Source organism: Thunnus thynnus, chromosome 11 (assembly GCF_963924715.1).
Source record: "Thunnus thynnus chromosome 11, fThuThy2.1, whole genome shotgun sequence".
Classification (NCBI taxonomy): domain Eukaryota; kingdom Metazoa; phylum Chordata; class Actinopteri; order Scombriformes; family Scombridae; genus Thunnus; species Thunnus thynnus.
In genome coordinates this window covers 1,095,682-1,110,036 of record NC_089527.1, presented here as the reverse complement: position 1 = coordinate 1,110,036, position 14,355 = coordinate 1,095,682, and the positions used below count along the sequence as shown (strand labels likewise).

General features: G+C 42.4%; 1 protein-coding gene across 1 annotated transcript; it reads right to left on the bottom strand.

Moving 5' to 3' along the window:
• Positions 1 to 2,092: 2,092 nt before the first annotated feature.
• LOC137192210 (chymotrypsinogen 2-like) lies at positions 2,093 to 4,876 on the bottom strand. The gene is made up of 7 exons (XM_067602735.1): positions 4,746 to 4,876; positions 3,983 to 4,077; positions 3,825 to 3,904; positions 3,472 to 3,550; positions 3,208 to 3,391; positions 2,675 to 2,805; positions 2,093 to 2,540 (listed from the first exon to the last, which is right to left on the bottom strand). The coding sequence occupies exons 1-7, from the start codon at positions 4,795 to 4,797 to the stop codon at positions 2,379 to 2,381; spliced, it is 783 nt and encodes a 260-aa protein (XP_067458836.1). The 5' UTR covers positions 4,798 to 4,876; the 3' UTR covers positions 2,093 to 2,378.
• Between the last annotated feature and the right edge of the window lie 9,479 nt (positions 4,877 to 14,355).

Sequence of the window (14,355 nt, the reverse complement as noted above, 5' to 3'; positions counted from 1 at the left end):
TCAACCCTGAAATATCACTTTACTGTCAGAATATTGTTCAAGTATTTTACTGATGTTAGATAATGTAAAGTATATTCACTAAACCTAAATATACATCATATATAAAACACTAAATATGATAATAATAATAGTAATAATAGTAGAGTATTATTACTTTTCCTTTCTTTTTAGAGTTGCAAAGTTTGTTAAATGAATAATCGATCCTTTTAAATTGTATATGTGTCTGTTTTTTAATTAATTAATTAATTTTATTGTATTTGTTTCAACTACTGGTGTGTCCGTCTACTTTATTCCTCTTTCTTTAGATGATGCTGCAGAACAACAAACAATAAACTGTGAGGATTTCTTTTACAGGACGTACAATCTGACAGGTGTTGAGTCGATTCATATCTCTGATTGGCTCCTCCTCCTATGTAGCAGAAAGCAGCAGCTTCAGACTGCTCTGAACGCTAAGTTTCCGACGGTTTTTTCTACTTTCAGCCCGAGCTGATGTCAGTTTGTGACGGATTTCTTTATATGGACATCTGCTACGTGCACCTGCTACCTGCAGGATGCTCAGCTGTCTGCTGCTCTGCTGCTGCTTTAGTCTGTTGCGTCTCTCCTCCGCTCTGGTTCATTGAAATCTGCAGCTGGACACTGAGCCCGCCTACCTGTCCGACATTGGTCAGTGATGTCACAGTCACCTGTCCAATCAGAGGGCTCAAACAGCCACCTGACAAGGGTCAAAGTTTGATTTTTGTTCAATAATTTTAATCTCAAAAGGAGGAATAAAATTAAATAAAATGTTTGAAAAGAAAACAGAAAAACATAATGACTGATAATGTTAAAATATTAAAAATACAACAGAATAGAAAATAATAAGTGTCAGTCATCATCAGTTTTCAGAATCACAAACACATAAAATACTACATAAAATTATTGATAATATAAATAAGCAGAGTATGTAATGAAACTGGAAAACCCCAAATTCTGCTTCTTCTTTTATGTTAAACTGTGTACATGAGGCTCATGCATGGCTTCACAATCAATAAATTGATAAATGATATTAAATGATATTAATAAATTACATGAATAAATGACATCCACACGTACAAACAATAATCTGATGAACAGACTGTGAATATTTATGTTTGTTTGTGTAAAAACAGTTTTATGTTTGTTTTCTGCGTTCTGTCCTGCAGAGAGAAGCCTCACAGTGAATGTTTCCTGTTCTCCAGAACTCCTTGGCAGCCTTGCAGCTGCAGAGTCTGATCACAGTTATGTCTTGTTATCTGCAGCCCTGCTGCAACACCTGCAACACCTGCAACACCTGCAACACCTGCAACACCCGCAACACCTGTGACACCTGCAACACCTGTGACACCTGCAACACCTGCAACACCTGCAACACCTGTGACACCTGCAACACCTGCAACACCTGTGACACCCGCAACACCCGCAACACCCGCAACACCTGTGACACCTGCAACATGTGCGACACCTGCAACACCTGCTATTGCCGCTTCTTTTATGCCATCTGCTACTGCTGCCATGTAGGCCACGCCTGCCCGCAGACGCGCCTGACGGAGTAAATGTGTCTTTGTCTTTGTGGAATAAATGAGTAAATTAATGTTACTTTGACATGTTTTGTGTCAGTGATTCAATCACTTTATCAAATGAGGACGACATGTTGAAATGCTGAACAGGACGTCCTGTGATCTGAGACACAAACCAGCAGCAGTCAGCTCTGTTATACATCACAATCATCTTTAAAAACCTGCTAATCAACACAAAGAAAAACAGAACAGTTGATAGAAAGACAGCAGCTCATCCAGTCAGCTGGACTGAATCTCCAGGTGCATTCTGGGAGTGATTGACAGCTCAGATTACATGTTTAGAAAAGATCAGGATTCCACATTTAACTGCACTTCAACTCCAGCTGAGAACAACTATTACTGATGAAATGATAATATTACAACCTGTAGATTAAATTAGATCATTAATATCATTGATTCAAGAGGAGTGGAACAACCTTCATGGGGATCAGTAAAGAGACGGAAAGAGATGCTGTAATAAGATTGATGCTTTATTAAAGGGAAAACACAAACTGTAAATGTCTCGTTAAAGAAAATACATTTTTATAGGTTTATTTATTTATAATTGCTTCAGCAGAGAAAGCCTTTCAGATTTCTGTAGAATAAAAATAAAGTCACTTTCCTGGTGACGTCTTACTTTAATAAACTTTTGACATGTGGTCTGTTTGTCTTTATGCTAAGCTAAGCTAACTGTTTCCCCCTGCTTCCACTCCTATGCTAAGCTAAGCTTGCTGTTTTCTCCTCCTTCCAGTCTTGATGCTAAGCTAAGCTAGCTGAACTTCATTTTGAGTAAGTGAAATTCTCTCAGTTGGCAGCGATGGTCTGGTCTATCCAGGCGCGCAGTGCTGTGACGCGGGCGTACACTGCAGGCGACATGGTATCGCAGGAGGCTCTTCCAAAGGACACGACACCAACCAGAGTCCAGGCACCAGCCTTCTGACAGACCAGAGGACCTCCAGAGTCGCCCTGAAAACAAACACAAACACAAAATCAGCACACAAACAAACAAATAACATGCGTAGCTGATAGGTACATGTTAGCATGTCTATCTTCCAACATGTTGCTAATATGCTTGTTGGTGGTTAGTGTGCAGCACCCACGCTGCAGCTGGAGGTTCCGTTGGCTCCGGCACAGATCATCTTGGAGGTGATAGAGCTGCCGAAGAATCGACGGCACTGACTATTGGACAGCAGGGGGAGGGCTGCCTGCTGCAGCCGGTTGGCCGTTTTACCTGCAACACATCAACACATCACACTGATGTCTATACTGCCCCCAGTGGTCAAAGCATGCCATGTTTCCTGTGTTAACACTCCCTTAGTGGTCTGAGAAGCTGTACAGGTGAGATTTAACCAGGTATAAGGCACTGACAATAATAATAATAATAATAATAATAATAATAATAAATATAGCTGCAAGTCGCAATTTGGGGGTTCAAGCCTTTTTGCATTCAACAGAAGGAAGCAGCTCGATCAGCGAAAATTAAAGTCGTGAGCAGCAACGAACAGGTTTCAGGTTTCACAAAGGTGAAAGTCACTTCAGCTATCTTAGTTCTGTTTAAAGTAGTGAGAAACTAATAATAATAATAATAATAATAATAATAATAATAATAATGATGATAATAAAATAAAGTCACCATTGCTGCTGGTCCGGCCCCAGCCGGTGGTCATGCACGTTATGCCTGCAGGGACGTTGTCTCTGGTCTCGGCCACGCACACGGGGGAAACACGCCTGTTTATCTGGGCGGGGCTGGCCAGCTTGATGAGCTGGATGTCGTTGTTAAAGCGACTGGTTTTGTTGTATTCGGGGTGTGTGAACACCTGACAGGAAATTACATCATTAGCTGGTGAACGCGCAGGAGCTCACGAGACATGATGAAGTCCTGCTGCTTGTTGCTCACCTTGCCGACCCCGATCACCTGGACGTCCTCGGTGGAGGAGCGGAGGTTGTGTGCTCCGAGAACCACACGGATCGACCACCTGCAGGAAAAGATGTGAGTGAAATCAGTCAATAAAAAATCACCTGAGAAACACCTGAGCAACAGGAGGCGGAGCCTAATGTCAGCTGCTGGCTGAAGCTCATATTCAGAAGAGGAACACTGATCATACAGCAGGTTTAACTGAGCAGCAGATTGAGTTCAGCTGTCAAACTGTCTTTATTTAAACATTTATAAAGTTTAAAGTTGCATTTAAACATTGGTTGACAGGACAGGTGAAGGTTAAAGGTTAAAGGTTAAAGATTGTTGGTGTTTACCCGACAGGACAGTGAGCAGCAGTTACCACCCAGTTCTGGTTGATGAGGGAGCCTCCGCAGAAGTGGAAGCCATAGCATGTCTGAAACAACCACATGTTCATGAATACAATTCATCTGTGTGTGTGTGTGTGTGTGTGTGTGTGTGTGTGTGTGTGTACCTGCAGGGACACCTGCCAGGGCCAGGAGTGAGGCTTCGCCTCCTCGCCGTTCACGATATCAGAGTAACCGCTGATGTCGGGGGGGATGGCGGAACCTGGTGAAATCATCATAATGACATCATCATAATGACATCATCATAAAGACATCATTAACAACAACATGAGTCAGGAAGTTTGTTCCTGATCTTTGGGAACAGACGACACAAAACACCTCGAGTCACATTTTCAGTAAGAAACGATTGTTAATAAGATCAATACTTTTAAAGTGATCAGCCAATAAACACGGATCGATCTCAGACTGTGTCCAGTTATCTTCAGTCACTTATAAAAATCATTTTATCTTCATAAAGTCTTACGGCCTCACCACCCTGCACACGTGGGATCTCTTGTGATGTGGGAAGCTGAGCAGGATGGGGCCTGGTTAGTACTTGGATGGGAGACCTCCTGGGAATACCAGGAGCTGTGAGCTGTCTCTCTCCTCTCTCCTCCTGTTGCTTTCTGCAGGTATTTCTGCCTCCAAAGCTGCTCAACACCCACTGCTACAATTATTATTATTAGTCTTATTATGATTATTACCATTATTATTACTATACATCTCTATGTGGAACTTGCATTGTTCTCTCTCTCCTCTCAACCGGTCGGTAGATGATGGCCGCCCACCCAGAGCCGCTAAATATTAAATCTATAAATAAATATAATAGTTATAAATTAAAAACAAGCAGCTCAGTCTACCCAGCATGCTTCACTCCCTCAGCTGTCTTACCATAGGCAGCGCCGACGAAGGCGAAGCAGGAGAGGATCCACAGGAAGACCATGGCTCGAACATGAAAGCTCCGTCTGAGAGACGAACCTTTATACAGACGAGGAGTGACGGGATTGGACAGGAGGGACGTGTGTGTGTGTGTGTGTGTGTGTGTGTGTGTGTTTCTATGGTGCAACCACTGTTCTGTGTAATTAACTGAGAAGATGTGCAGGAGGATCTTGTGAAACATATTTATGTAAAAGTCTCTGATGTCTGTTGTGAAAACTTCCACAGTTAAATGTGTGACAGTAGTTTTGTGTCATTGAAGTTTTCACCAAACTGCAGCCGTCTGTGGTTTGCAAATGTATAAGTGAGTCACTGAGAAGGACTTGTAGTGATATGTGGCTGATCAAGTTTGTAATTATTGGGTTTGATCAGTTATTGTGACAGTATTATTGATGTTAAAGCCATCTTACAGCAGTAGTGAGCAGACTGGTGGTGAAGTAATCTATCATTATAAATAAAAGTGATCCCGTGTGTTTAACCTCTATAAATGCTGGTTCACTTTTAACTGGCTCAGTATGTTTTGGTATTTTTGCTTTGGGATCCTCTGTTTCAGCTTGGTGTTATTTAGGCAAAGCTACGAGCTGCTGCATATTCTAAAATAAATGCTACTGTAGGTGCAGAATGTTACAGTTCAGTTTTATTTTGCAGGCTTGTGCTACAGCCACTGATGTTGAATGTCCTGTGATACCAGCTGGCTTTATTGTCCAAGGTAATATCAGTGTTTAATATAAACCTCACATTGCCAGTCTTTGCACAGTAAGACATGATGGGTACATGTGGTTGAGTTTCAAGGGAAATAATGAAGCGGAGGGAAGGGATGTCGTCTGTTGAAGGTCAAGTGCTCGTGAGACTTCAGGTCTTCACCTTTGGTTTGGCTGCATTCTTTGCAAACTACAACAGTTTATTCTGCACTATGCAGAAGATGCCTCATGAATTTATCCAAAAGTAATGTAATAATCTTTCAATGAATCTTGTATTTGGGTGCCGACTAGTTCTTTGATCATCCCAGCTAATGTTTACACTGCTTTTTACTTGTTGCTAACTAGTGCTGGGCGGTAGGACCAAACATTTGTATCACAGTATTTTTGTTTTTGAATGACTGGGCCTTTATATAGGTTCATAGTGGCTTATTCTACTGTCAGGAGTAAACAGAGTTTACATGAAGCACTTCAAAAGTTTGAGTCTGAGTCTGAGTGAACCGAACCACACACATCACATATTCATCCAAACACACTGGTGTGTTCACATGTATGAGGCTGACTGACTGTAAGGAAACTAAAACAACGTACAGTAACGGTTACCTGGGAGAAACTGCTGGTGTTCCTGCGGTCACTGCTCTCCTCTGCAGTCGGACCTGCTGCTGCCAGACTGTGTAACTACTACATATGGATTTACAGCGTTTGTCAATATTGTCGTCCAGGAGGCAAATTTACGAATCCTACTATGGCGAAGGCATGAGCCGCCCTACTCTGCCTCTGATTGGCTAGTACTCGTTGCCTTCGGTGGTTGTTTTGGTTAGGTTTAGGCATGAGGAGTGAGATTGGTTAGGGTTAGGGTAAGAATATCAGGGTAAGCCAATCAGAGGCAGAGTAGGGCAGGTGATGCCTTCGCAATAGTAGGATTCGTGAATTTGCATCCTGCAGATGGTTTCACCTCCAAAAAATCAACTGGAAGAAAAGAGCGAGGCCGGCTGGATGAAACAGCGGTAACTTGCAGACATGAACCATTTTATTTCATCTTCAAAGTTGCTGCTTCTCTATGTTTACACATAGAAACAAACCGACTTGCAAACTGCCCTGCATGTAGTTAGCCATAATGCTACTACAGGAGGTTAGTTCCTGTGTTTACTTTCATTCAAAGTCAGAGTTTGAAGCAGTGTAGGAGAATGAGTGCCAGGTCACGGTGACCTGTACCAATGCCAAACATGTCAGTCCACCGAACCAAAACAGGAGACATCTGGAGATATTGGGCAAGAGGTGGAATACCACACACACAAAGTGCAGAGATGCCCACTCAAATTTGGTTAAAGTCTAAAGTTAAGTGAAATTGAGAAATGTCCCATTCTTCTTTAGAATTTAGGATAGCCAAAAAGTCTGCTAAACAGGATGAGACTTGTCACGCAACTTGAACACATACACACACACAGCCTGTCTTCAGTATAAAAGGCATGTCACGTTCTGTAATGTTGGAAGTTTCTCTGTTTACGTTGTCTGGTGAGCCGTTGTGAAATAAAAGACATTCCCCATCTGACACCTGTGTCTCGACCATCTGATTCCTCTGTTGTCCACCTCTTTCTGCCACAACAGCGGTTCATTTTAAAATCATGTTTATTTCTAAAGTAGTAGGAGGCTGAAGGAGGTTGTCCCGATAACCATCATTATACTTGAGGCCTTGTTCAGTTTTTCAAACCACAGAAAAATGTGAAAGATTATTAACCACCAGCCAAATTTGACTGATTAAAAAAATCACCAAGTTTATAAAACTAGGTTTCAAAATTGTGGAAAAACAAGCAGTGTTCTGATCTCTGAAACGCTGGGGGTGTGTCCACTGAAGGCGCTGAAACCACTGAAACGGAACAGTCGGAGCCTCTGAACTCAACAACGCTCATGCCGAACTCCCATAAAAAATATACAATTTAAAATAGGCCTCGTTTCTAAGTGTAAGACAAGCAACATGGATGATATTTTGGGCGGTCATCCGCTAATCGGAAGATCGGCAGTTCGTTTCCCGATTCCATTCCGCATGTGGATGTGTCCTTGGGCAAGATACTGAAGCCCGAATTGCTCCTGATGGCTGTTCCATCAGTGTGTGAATGATTACATTTCCTCTGATGGGCAGGTTGGGACCTTACATGGCAGCCCCGTACCCATTCAGCATATGAATGGGTGAATGTGACTCGTAGTGTAAAAAACACTTTGAGTGCTTGGAAGACTAGAAAGGTGCTATACAAGTACAGTCCATTTACCATTTACCATTTATTTCAAAAATAAAGTAACGCTAGGAGCCACTGCTTAATTCAGAACCTATTTTGTAGGTAAATGTGGACTTATTTCAGTAAAAACTTAAATGAGTAGTTAACAAGTGATCCATTGTCAGTCATTGTTATATTAAAGTGTCATTTATGTCAATGGAGTTCAGTGTCAACGTTACTCACTTGTGTGCTGAAAAGCGCCAGCGAGGGTCTGGATGTAACAGCCGCAGGCGTGTGTCTGTAGTGAGGGCGAAGACACCGGAGTAACGTCCGCAACGCAGCCCGAGACAGCGAGGGTGAGACTGGACAGAGTGCAGTCAGCCACTAAGTTACAGTCCGTTTCATTTGGTCGCCTGTCAATGGCGTCATACCCCCTCTACCAAAGAGTATATGTAGTATATGTGTCATGCATCACTGTTGTTGTTGTCCGCCACAATGACGTCTACCAAAGAGTATACATGTACAAAATAATATGCTGGTGTAATGGTTTCTGCCTTCAGATAACCGATACCCCCTGCCGATGTGGATAAGGCACCGGCAGACGGCTGTCCTCTACCTCTGACCGAGGTATCGAACGTGTTCCCAAAATCTACACAGAAGACCATCCTCGCCTTGTTTTGGGAACCAGAGTTCAGCCTGGCTTCTATAATCACCAGCTGTCACTGAACCTCTCTAAACGGGCCTATTTACTCAGGAATACCTGACAGCAGGGTCGCAACAAAGTGTATCGGTGCAAATAGGTGTTGGAGGTTTGAAAGTCCTCCAAGATGGCCTCTAACAGGTCATCACTGGAGGAGGCCCACCCTGATGGTCGAGGGCTTCGATGTCCTGGCCCTAACAGTTTAGCCAATTAAACTATAATAAACCGTTCAACCTGATTCTGAACTCTGTCACATCTTATCATATCAATTATTACATCTAAATCTTTACAATTCTGTTAATTAAAAAACATTGCATGTTTATCCTTAGCAAATTTCATTATAAAGACCTCAGAGATGAGCAAAGACAGGAACTATGGTTGGAGTGTATAAAAATACTAACCAGTTTTATTTGTTTTCTCCAAAAATGAGTAACATAAAATACAAAAAGTAAAACATAAAAGCTTGAGTAAAAAGTTAAAGATTCAAAAAGACAAACTGACAAAAGGACCTCAAGTGACGACCCAAAAAGAGAGACCCCCGTCTCTCTTGGCTCTTCTTTTTATATCAATACATCTCCCCCTTCTTACATTCCTACATCCATATCCAGAACATCTACCAGCTACATGCTGATGTTTTATGATGAGAAATCGGTGACTTTTCTTTGACTGTCACTTACAACACATTCCATGGAACATTTGAAACTTCTATTTTTTTACGTTTGAGGTTAAATTTAGGGATGTCTCCTCGCTGCAATAAACCGCAGCTTCTCCTTGGGCCTCAGGTTTGTTTAGTCTCACTTGAAAGTTCAGATGTAATTCAGTAAAAATTGTGCAAGTTCTGCACAAATGGTGTAAGACACGGTGTTTTGACATATCACCAATTATAATTAAATAATGTAGTCAGAGGTATGTTTGAGCGGAGTTCATCTCGGCCACTTAGAGTGGAGCTTTCAACACTCATCATAGGTCATAAATTGACCTTTATTCAGTTTTAAGCCACACTTTAACAAAGAACGTTTTAGATCTTGGTCGTTTTTAACTGAATCTTTTAACCAGATGAAGGATTTTAGTCATCGTCTGGATCTTGAGTTGCTATAGTAACAAGCTGAGCAAACGTTAGCAGCAGCTCGGCTCACAGCCCCTCCTTATATCCTGTGTCCACTGAACAGCGTTGGAGAAACACTGATTTTTTAAAAAAAAACAGCAAAATTTCAGTAAGCCACACAAATAATAACCTTTCAATGTTCGAAGGGGGTGTAGGATGAAGTAGAGAACTTCTCTACTCCTACCCCCTTTTTTTACTTTATGTTTTTTAATTTTCTTCATCAATCAAGTCAAAGCTGAAAAAAACATTCAGAACAACACAAGAGAATAAATATAACTTGCATAGAAACAATAACAACAAACAAAAACAACACAAGTCAAAAAGACACTCTGTACCAAATCATATTATTCCAGTCAAGCTCTATCTTCATTCATTCTATATCTGTTCAATATGTTATTTTTAAAGATGTTTCAACTTACTTAATGTTGTACATGTTTTCATTTCTTCACTACAGTTGTTCTATAGATTAACTCCCTTTGTTGTGATACAATGAAGTTTTGCATTAGTCCTCACTGTTTCTTGAACATACATATTCCTCTGAAATCATATTTACTTTCCCTCATTTGAAACAATCTTTGGATTCAGTTTGGTAACTGCTGATTTTTTACTCTGTACATGATTTGAATAGTTTTGAAATCAACCAGGTCCTTAAATTTCAGTGCATTTAGTTTGATGAAGAGTGGGTTTGTTGGTTCTCTGTAAGTGGTTTTATTTACGATTCTTATGGCTCTTTTTTGGAGGATGAAAATCGGATCTGTGTTTGTGTCATAAGCTTCGTCTACATCTTCCACATAGACTTTGTTCCAGTCTTGTATCATCAGATCTTTTTTAAAAGAATTAATTGCCCCTTCTGATTTTTGTCTAATTATTTTGTAAGTTGTCACATCTTTATTTGTTTTCTAACTGCAGATATTAATCCTCAGGACTCCACCAGTAGCCTACTTGTGTCCAGAAAAGAGCTTGTAAAGTCTGACTTCCTGTCTGTACTGTACATTGATGCACCTGATGTGTGTTGGCCTTTAGACTTCAGATCTGTGGACACCTTTAAAAAGCAGCAGAAGACCCACCTCTTTACACCGGCCTTTGAGCAGTGTTCTTTCTCTCTATTTTATATATGATCTTTATATTGTGTCTCTTTTTGGTCTTTCTTTGTTTTACTTCACCCTGACTGCAGCAATTCTATTGAAATGAATAGATTTAGTTTGTTGTGAGGTCACAGTATCACAGTGACAACAGCTGCTGTTTTGTAACAGAAGGTCAAGTCAGATTTTAAAAAAAGAATTACAAGAAGAATAAAATGTCTGCTTCTGTAAATGTGTTCCAGTAATGTGACAGTTTGACATTAAACCCTGAAGAGTTTTGGTTTAGAAGAGACGAGGATCAGGATGAAATAGTATCAAATAAATAAAGTGGCTGCTTGTTGTGAGGTTGATAAAGTGTTCAGCAGCAGCTTTCATGTCTTCTGGACTTTAAATGTGTGTAAAATTCACATGAAGGCAGCCGTTGGGACACCTTGTGGCATTTTGAAATGTGGCGACACTCGTGTAAAGTTCCTCATTTAACAAACCTCACCTGTGAGAAGCTGCTGAACGCTTTAACTTGTGAAAGACGTTTCAGTTGTGAAACAGCTTCCTGTGGCTTTTCTGCTGAGGCTGAACTGACGATGCTGAAGGTAAAAGCTGTTCAAACAGGTGATGTCTATAAAGAGAACAAACCCTGTGTGTTGACGGAGCGGCTGCAGGCGGCTGACAGATGGTCCAGTCAAACTTTTCATTCAACTGTCTTCAAAGGTTGAATCCAGATTCTGGGTCAGGCCACAGAGTGCTGCTGTGACACGGCGTGTTTAACCAGCTTCACACGCCTCGCTGTGTGTGTGTGTTTAGAATAAAATGCATAAATCAAACTTCTTTTGACTTAAAATGTTCTAAAACAAGCATCATTTCCACTGGAGATGCATGAGGGGACGTGTTTTATTGTTTCAGGTTGATTTTCTTCCTGTAGTTTCTCTGAACTTTGTTTTCTGACTGTCCTGAGAAAAGATCTGAGATGATCAAAATATTGATACGTTCATCTGAGGCTTACTAACTGTGGGTTTTGCTTCTCAGATGACATTTTCTTATTCATTAATGGTGTTATTAACAGGCGGCTGTGGCTCAGGAGGCAGAGCACATATGAGGATGAAAACCCAGCCTTCATCACCATGGCCTGGACTAATTAGGTAAAAGCTAACTTTTAAAATACTGATTTGTGTCATTGCACTGCAGTTTGGGAGCAAAGACATCACACAGCAGGGACTGATAACTAATCCTCTGGTTTTCTTCTCAGGTTGTTTCCATGGCAACTCGGACGGACCTACAGCATGATTCCAGACTTTCGCTTCATCCTGATCAAGAATGATGTCTCCTGAAAAGATTAGCTCAGTTGTTATAGCTAATGAAGCCACGCTAGCACAGAGCTGTGATAACCAAACACTCCTGATCCTCCTCCTGCTTTTATCGGCTGATTCAGTCCATTTTAAAGTTTAGAGTTAATTTGGTCCAGCAGGAAACAGTCTGATAAACAGCAGCTCACGTGAACTGTGTGATGAGGACATGCAGCTCCCATCAGACCTGAGCATGTTAGCGTGGATCATATGTCAATAACATACCTGAGTAAACCTATGATGGAACATCTCTGAGCAGAACATGTTGCTGTGCCTTCCTCAGTGATTTACACTTTAAAAAGACAAAATAGGCAGCAACAGAACGGTGGATCTGAATCAGGTTCATGTCTTCATATCACACAGACCCTGAACACAAAGGTCAAGAGAAGTGAGTGTGTGTGTGTGTGTGTCTGAGAGTGTGAGTGTGTGAGTGTGAGTGAGTGTGTGTGTGTGTATGTGTGTGTGTGTGTGTGTGAGTGTGTGTGTGTGCGTATGTGTGTGTGTGTGTTTATGTGTGTGTGTGTGTGTGTGTGTGTGTGTGTGTGTGTGTGTGTGTATGAGTGTGTGTGTGTGTGTGAGTGTTTGTGTGTGAGTGTGTGTGTGTGAGTGTGTGTATGTGTGTGTGTGTTTATGTGTGTGTGTGTGTGTGTGTGTGTGTGTGTGTGTGTGTATGAGTGTGTGTGTGTGTGTGAGTGTTTGTGTGTGAGTGTGTGTGTGTGAGTGTGTGTATGTGTGTGTGTGTGTGTGTGTGTGTGTGTGAGTGTGTGTGAGTGTGTGTGTGTGTGTGTGTGTGCGTGTTTGTGTGTGCGTGTGAGTATGTGTGAGTGTGTGTATGGACAGCAGTCTGTAACGCACGTTGTCTGGTTTCTGACCGACAAAGCAACTTACTTCCTGACTCACGATGGCACAAACACAGCAGTAGTCCCGAGCGGGACAAACACAAAACAGTCTAGCGTGGTGAACACAACTAAACAGGCAGCAAACTTAAAATACTCCTAAGAGTAAAGCAGGAAAAATGGACTCGGCGGTCCGTCAACAGCACAACAAACAATAGCAAAAGCTAAGAGCTAAATGCTAAACAACAGCAACTGATGCTGATAAGAACACACAACTAACACTGCCTCTGCCCAGACTTATGCCTCTTACTTGGGTCGCTTCAGAAAGCGAGCAGGGTGTGTGTGTAATCTGTCGTTATGTCCGGCTTTGTCCTGGGCTCGGATGCAGACGGTGGCCGTTCTCGCACGGTCGGCGAAAAGCACGGCAGCTGGCTCTCAGCGGCGTGGCGGAGAGAACAGCAGAGTCGACTCTGTGAAGAAGCGTTACTTCCTTCTCGAGGGAATTTGAGGAAGCTGGTTGCAGCAGCGGTCTCTCTCGGATCCGGGAATGTGTTCGGGTGAACACGGGCGAAGTCTTGTCTCGTACGGTGAGGGGAGTCTTTGATGAGGGGAAAACACGTGTGTGGGGTACCCCCTTTAGTCAGCTGACGCACAGAGGAACAGGAGTTACCCCTAGCTCAGTGACATGGGAAAGGCGTGTGCTTCAGGGCACATTCAGTTTTTAAAGGGGAGGTGATGTCATGGCTGTGTCATCAGGACGCTCCGCTGTGCAGGAGCGTCTCCGCCAATGAGACTGTATGTTAACTGCTCCCTGCTGAGGTGTGAAAATCGCAAAGCATCCTTGGAAATGGAGTTTGCAATGGACTCTCATTGTCTGTAAGCATTTTTGGCGCTATTCCTTTTTCTCGGGGGAAACAAAGGAACAAGCACCTCGTGGTCAGGCCTCACAAGTTACATGTAGGCCTTCTCTGTGTGACCTCATGGTTTGAGGCCCAACATCCCCCCTTTAGTCTGAAGAGTGGGGAGCTGGCCACAATCTTCAGAGCAACCCAAGGGCCGAGTACTCCCTGTGGGTTAGAAGTAACCTGGTGGTCACACAGTCCACGTGCTCCAGAGACAGGTGGAAGGCTAGAACAGTCCGTATTTCCTGAGAACAAGAAAGGGTTGAAACAGTCCATACAGTTCACAAAGTTCAGAGTTCAGAGGCTTGTCTGGGCAGCTACTGAGGCAAAGTCTGAGGCAAAGTCTGGCTAGTGACACAGGCAGAGTCCAAGCAGTGTTCTAACAGACCTATGTACATTCAAGAATTAACCAACACATTCCTTTTGCTGCTCTTTGGTTATCACCACTAAACACAACACAAAGGTAATGAAAGAAAAGAAAAGGAAAAAGGAAAGGTGGCTAAATGAATAGGCTTACTCCTGAAGGAGGCTAGAGTTAGCCAGTGGACTGGCGCAGACTGGCATGCTGGATGGAAGGAGGGAGTCCAGTCTGGCCTGTGTGTGTTGAATGTACCTGTACAGGATGTGTGAATCCTAGTTGGAACTGGATTTGAAGTGCAATGCCAAGACGATATGTCAGATGTGTTTGT